The sequence below is a fragment of the Carassius auratus genome, chromosome 20 (assembly GCF_003368295.1).
Source record: "Carassius auratus strain Wakin chromosome 20, ASM336829v1, whole genome shotgun sequence".
Classification (NCBI taxonomy): Eukaryota; Metazoa; Chordata; class Actinopteri; order Cypriniformes; family Cyprinidae; genus Carassius; species Carassius auratus.
The window spans coordinates 484819-491526 of NC_039262.1; the positions used below are offsets into that span (position 1 = coordinate 484819).

At 35.8% G+C, this 6708-nt stretch overlaps 1 protein-coding gene across 1 annotated transcript in view; it reads right to left on the bottom strand.

Moving 5' to 3' along the window:
- Positions 1-547: 547 nt before the first annotated feature.
- The window catches only part of LOC113120449 (tumor necrosis factor receptor superfamily member 21-like), a 20280-nt gene continuing 14119 nt past the window's right edge, over positions 548-6708 (bottom strand). Inside the window, exons 5-6 of the mRNA XM_026290261.1 lie at positions 2309-2522; positions 548-1875 (exon numbers count right to left, since the gene is read on the bottom strand). Coding sequence (XP_026146046.1) covers positions 1646-1875; positions 2309-2522 — 444 coding nt within the window. The 3' untranslated portion in view covers positions 548-1645. The remainder of the gene's footprint in view (positions 1876-2308; positions 2523-6708) is intronic.

Sequence of the window (6708 nt, forward strand, 5' to 3'; positions counted from 1 at the left end):
TACATCCTTCCATTTTCTGCATCCAAACTGCTGGTCCAGTATGAGTACAGTAATATCGCACAGGTATACATTTATTTTTAACTTATTATTAAACATTTTATTAATTAAGATTTATAAATTTTCAGCGTTCATCTTCATTACTACAAGTCAAGAGCTAGTTTGCCAAGTTTCAAAAGATTATTAAATAGCCAACACAAAATATGGGCAGCCCTTCCAGCACACTCAGTCTCTCCCCAGTTGAAAATGTGCAAAATATTGTCAAAAAGTAAAATAAGAATGAAGAAGGACACTGTTATATGTTTCATATCAGCAACAAGGGTTTCATGTCAGATAGGTACCATGCATCTGATATGCTTACCTGAGATTGGTAGATGGATAGAAATGAGTTACTCTGAAGGAAACCATGTTCAAATAAAATGTGCACGTCTGCACAAACTTAACTCTCAAGCACGTTTGTCACTCAGAAATTAGTGTATGGACAAAACAAAAATGAAGATTCACAATAACCAATGTGTTTATAAAAACACAACATGAATACAACCACAAGTTATGACAAAAAACTTTAATCTGTTGATTTCCCAGGTTACATGATAATTACCAATAATAATAAATGTCTTGGTTACATGTGTTACATTTTAAAACAGCCATTAGAATACACATGAGCATTCCACTCCATGATTCTGTCCTTGTTTGTTTCCAAACCGCTCATCTGACGTTCTTCCTCAGATCCAAGAGTCAATGCAGCTTTCTGTTTCGTCTTGGCCAACTTTTTATTTTTCAGTTCAAGTTCAGTGGTCATATGACCATAAACACCCTGTCATTGGGATAAAATTGACCACTATCCCATAGTTTCACGTCTAGCACCAGAGTGACTTGATTTAACAGAGACATTCTCTCTGTACTACATATCATCATCTGCAATATCAATACTGAAATGCTACATTTAAATGTGAAATAGACTGGTACTCTAGACTGTGTGAAATTACTTCACAATCATACTTGCTTCTTGTCCTCTTTTATCGGAAAAGCACATGGGAATGGAGCTTATTTGGATAGTTGTATAGTGAATGCACATAATCCACAGTCATGATTTGTATCATAACTAGTTGGAATGGTTTTCAATGCCCTTGAAATCACATAGAACACTAAATTAGTGCCTAAAAAAGCTACAGTGGTAATACTTGAAAACATAAAAAAGACAAACAAAGGGAACAAAAATACTTTGCTGATTAGGATGCGTTAATCTGTAAGTAGTAATAAAAAAAACACATTTTGAACATAACATCAAAGGACTAAATGCTTGATTTAACAATTTACAAAATCGGTTCATAAATTACATCATATAGCTTTGAGTAAGACATCATGCTGAGGTGTGTGCAAGAATATGCTGCATGTTAGAGAGGTTATAGCATTGACACCAGCTGTATCCGGTCAAGAGCTCACAAACAAGAGAACGCTTCATCCACACTTTGTGAATTCTAGCGCAAGGAACGGCTTCGATTGCAGAAAAACTCCTGTCTGAGCATTCAAGAGGTTTTAATATTACGCGCATGTCACCGAATGGCACAATGGAACAGAGTGAGTGCACATCTGTGTGTCCGTCACTTTGTTTCTGTAGCTGACAATAGTGAGATGTTGTAAAGATCTAAAGAAGGTCAGGCAAGTGACTGTAGACTGAGTCGAGCAGCGTCTGGCTTGCCTCTTGACTCTTCACCCCTGCTATCTCAAACAAGCGGTCCAGCTTGTCCTCCGCCATCGGAATCTCCTCAATAACATGCAGCTCCTCGGGGTTGAGAATGTGCAACATATCGTCAAAGATGGGCTGCAGGTCGCAGGGGTCCAGACGTACCTGCCGCAGCACTGTGTCCTTTTTCTCTGCGGGACAGAAGATTGAGGGTTGCCATGAATAAAACATTTTAGGATTTATTATTCATTATTGTCTTTATAAAGAAGCTTAGTATTTAATTGAAGATGGCGTGATGATAACACACACAGCTTAAGAAAAAAAAAAAACTAGCATTTCTTACAGTGGAACATAAAGCATCCTCAAAGGGCGATATATTGTAATATACTACTGTACTACAATAGCTTTCACCATTTTTTATTTAATTACACATTCATTAAATCTATCTATCTATCTATAATACATTATATTTACATTTTATATTTTAATTTAAAGTGTGACTTTCATAATCTGAAATATAAGAAAAATACTTATTCAATTTTGTATTTTTATTTATCATTGTTTATTACTATTAACTTTTTATTTATGTGTTTTTCTTTCTAGTGTTTATCCATGTGTGTTCACCTTTGGTTATGAAAGAGCCTGTCCGGCTGAGGGCAGAGTCCTTGCTGGAAGTGGAGTCACAGCGCAGCAGCGGCTCTGATTCGTCGGTGAAGAATCCTCTGGTGCGCTCCATTGGGGACTGCTCCACCACCACACCGGGCGACTCCGAAGGCTTATGGCTGGGGCTCAGACAATGGCTTACATTCACAGCCGTCATTAGTTTGTTGAGGTCAACCTACGGCAAAAGAAGTGTCGCAGTACATGTTAACAACAACGATGAGAACGTCATTCTGGCACACATTTCTATAGAGATTCTTTTTCATGCCATTCTGAACCCACAAGTGTATCCTGTTAGAACAAACAGAGTTTTCTTGGAACAACTATTACGTGAGTAATGGATTTGAAAGAATGAGAGTCTTTGCTGATAGACTGCGATGGCTGTATTAATGTGTGGGCTCTACAAGTGTATCACTATGTGCTCACGGCCGGGTCAGCACAAAGGGTTCAGCCTTCGCAGCCCTGGACCACCCACACGAGTCCTGTCCCTGTTGGCCTTTGCATCAGGGGAGGACAGATGAAAAAGATCCAGTACTGCCCACAGAGCACATGGCCTGTGTTACAGTAACAAAACCCCTGTGCGCAAAGCATACTTGTTATGGCAGTTTGTTAGAACATTAATGATGCATTTCCGAGAACGAGTCGATACAGTCTGAATTTTATTTGCGCAGTCTGTACTAGACACTAAAGGCCACTATTTAAATATGGCCACTATTTTGGCAAACTATGCATATTAAGTGAATGTAGCAACTAAACATGGTCAGCATAATCCGAATGCAGGCCAGATTTGAATAGTACATCTTGTGAGCATAGTTTGATCGGGTGGGTTATCTGAAAGTTATTTGATTGTAATGTAGTAAATAGACATGGTGACTCCTAAAAAATCTCTGGTGACTCCCAGATTGGAAAATCCCAACATAAGCTATTCAAGGAAGCTTATAATAGGCTGGGCAGGTATTCAAACTTCTGAAGTGGAACATCCAAATTATAGAAAGGACGGAAACCACTCCATTTCCGGGAAAGTTTCCCTTGGAATCAGCAGTGAATAATCAATGGCACATAAAAAGCAGACCATTACTCTAAGTGGCACGGCGAGAGCTCACATTTAGTCATTCATTAGCCACCCCACACAGAGAAAAACAGCTCTGAACTCAAAGACACCACCAGGAAAATGGCAACACAAGTGGTCAAGGAAGATAATGTATGAATAATAGAGCATTACAGAACACAAAATTGTACATTATTTGTGCTATTATGTTTTTTTTTTTCTTAGAAAAGTTGGTACTTTCACTGAACAGGTAGATTTATGCAATGATGTGAGTTTTCCTGGACTTCAGAATATAGAGTATTTTGGCACACAACAACAGTAGGAACTAAGCTAACAGATAACACCACTCCACCCTGTCCATGAAATCATGCATTAGTGCCTGAAAGGAAGGAAGTAAGTGTGCCGCAGCACATTCAAGTTACAAAAATAGCCACCTTTTACAAGGGAAGCCAGAATGAGTGCAGCAATTACAGATGCATTGCTGGCAAAATGTTTATCTGTCTATATTCAAATGCAAAAGCTTTATGTCTCCAAAAACAAACAAAAAAAGATGATTTAGATTTTTGTCAATGTGGCATTATTATCATGCCAATTAGTAATGTTTTCATACAAAATTACTGTAATATGAAGGAAAATTGCATAATGAGAACAAGATTTGTACAGTAGTCTAATAACATCCTCATTTTAATAATAACCTCAATTTAATAAAACTAATCACATACAGTATGTTTATATACATACTCTGTGATATAAATGATTACCTAATTTCAGGTATATGCATATACATATACATACATATAAATATATATATATATATATATATATATATATATATATATATATATATATATATATATAATTCTAATATACTAAACTGTACTTTAAAATATATACTGAAATGTAAAAATGGTATATACACATTAAATTATGAAGAGTTCAAATGCAAAAGCCTTTAAGTGGTGTTTAAAATCTAGTTCTAAAATTATAATTTGTTTCATGTTCCTATGTTTATGTTCAGTTATTTCACTTTGGTTGCAATGGAAAGAACCCATTCATTGCGATTAAAGAGAAAAAAAAATTAAATGCCATTTCTCAAGTCTCTTAAAAATAGATTCTTTGATTAATAGAAAGTTCACATGAACAGCATCTTTAAAGAAGAAATGATTGTAATACTTTAAAGTCTTCACTGTCATTTTTCATCAGTTTAATGCATCTTTGCTGAATAGAAGTATTAATTTATTTCAAAAACCCCTAACCTAGGACCCCTAACCTAGTAGTATACATTATACGCACACATATCAACATTACATTATTGCTGAATTCATATCATTTGTATTAGAATGGACTAATACAAACTAGAGGATTCCACATCTAAGGTCCAGCCTCAATGAAATCAACAAGTGCATTATTTGAGGCAAACAGTCTACTGTTCAGACAGGTTGCATGTCGCAGGAAGAAGGATGGGTGTATACCCAAATATCTTCTCTATTAATATCCAGCAAACAAGCTGTTGGCAAACGTCTGGAACCACAACATGGGAGTCGCCATGAACGCTGTGCCATCACCCACCAGGACACAAGCCACAGATGTGGAAAGTGTGTCCCTCCCACACTGATCTTATTAGCCACAGCTTACACCGCTCCAGACTCAAAAAGACCACCTACAGCGCAGAGTCCACATCTGACTTTACAAAGCCTGGTAGTGGAACTTTAACATTATACATAAAAAAAAAAAGATTTCAAAAGAAACAAAAATTCTTTGTTTCTTCTCAATGATTTGGAATACCTGTCAAAAGGCGTTATATAAATAATAGCACGGGACAGACTGGTGGTGGCTTTCAGACGGCGTCTAAAAGTTGTGGAGCTGTTTGGCCGGCATCCATGACAAGTGAAGCACTGGGTGTGTTTATCCTCTCAGGGCCTTATCTGAGGTTTACTTGCATTCTGAGTCTAAGTGGTATGACTTTGTATCCTTTGTAACTCATAAAAGTGCATGTGATTCTGTTTATGATCAGTAAAAGAACTAATAACATATGATTCCGGGAGAATTCTGAGTGTATATGAAATTATAAAGTACAAGAGATCAAACATAAATAAATAATGAATAAATTATGCGTTTTACTTTCTTACTTCCCAGAAGTTTGTAAACAAGATGGAACACACCTCAACCCAAGTGTCCTAATGGTTTTGAGACTCATTTAATCTGATACTAATGTCTTTCCATTTCTTACCATGTGCAATTCATTCTCTTGATGAGAGGTTCTGCGTGCTGTGGCACTGTGGGGCATGGGAAACATGTGATTTGATCTACAAACATGTGGCTCTGATGAATGCCGCTCAGTCACGAGAATGATGTTTCATCCTCTTTACAGCATCGTTTTCATTCAGCATTGCTAATTCAATATCAGATCTTGTAAACACCGTTGTGTTTTTGATCAGAGAAAGAAAGAATGTCCTAACAAAGCCCATTTAATTTTCACATTTCATGGTTCACATCTTTTAAAGCAATGTTCCCCACAAAAAAAAAATCCTGTGATTATTTACTCACCCTTATGTTGTTGATAAAATAAAATAAAAATAAAGTATTGCTCAGTTCTAAGGTAGAAAAAACAAAACAAAATTTCACTTGTTAAAGACAGTTTGGAACCAATTGTTGGTTAATTACTAGTTACTAATAAACTTATGTATCCTATCAATTAAAAAAATATTAATATTTTATAATATTTAATAATTCACAAAAGAAATCAGATAAAATGGTCTTGCTTCTTATTCCATAAAATAAAAGTGATTGGTGACCAGGGGGTATTCATTTTCTTGCAATGAACATCAAAATAAATAGGCAAATCAAAGCAAAGAAATAAAATAAAATAAAATAAAATAAAATAAAATGTATAGCAGGGTTCCAAATAATTTGCATCATTTAAACTACATTTCACTGGCAACGTTAGTAAACGGTTATTGATAACTTATCCTGTGAATATATATAGTTTTATAATCATATTTTTATAATGTTTTAATGTTAATCTGTATGTGTAATATACTGATTTATAAACAAAACATGAGGATGAATGAAAGTATGAGAACTGCTTTAAAAGACTGAGCAGGATGTGCTCCACAGAGACATGACTTTGCTCTACCTTTACAGTGAAAGTCAACACAGAACTGGCAGTTAGGTGACTATGAGGAGCCGTTGACAGGCAAACATATAAATAAGTCTGAGGGTTTTATCTCACTTTATCTTGGTCGTATCAGTAGCATCGAAATCAGTCAAAACTTCACCGTCTGCTGTGACCTTGAGACAAGGACAGAGTAAATAA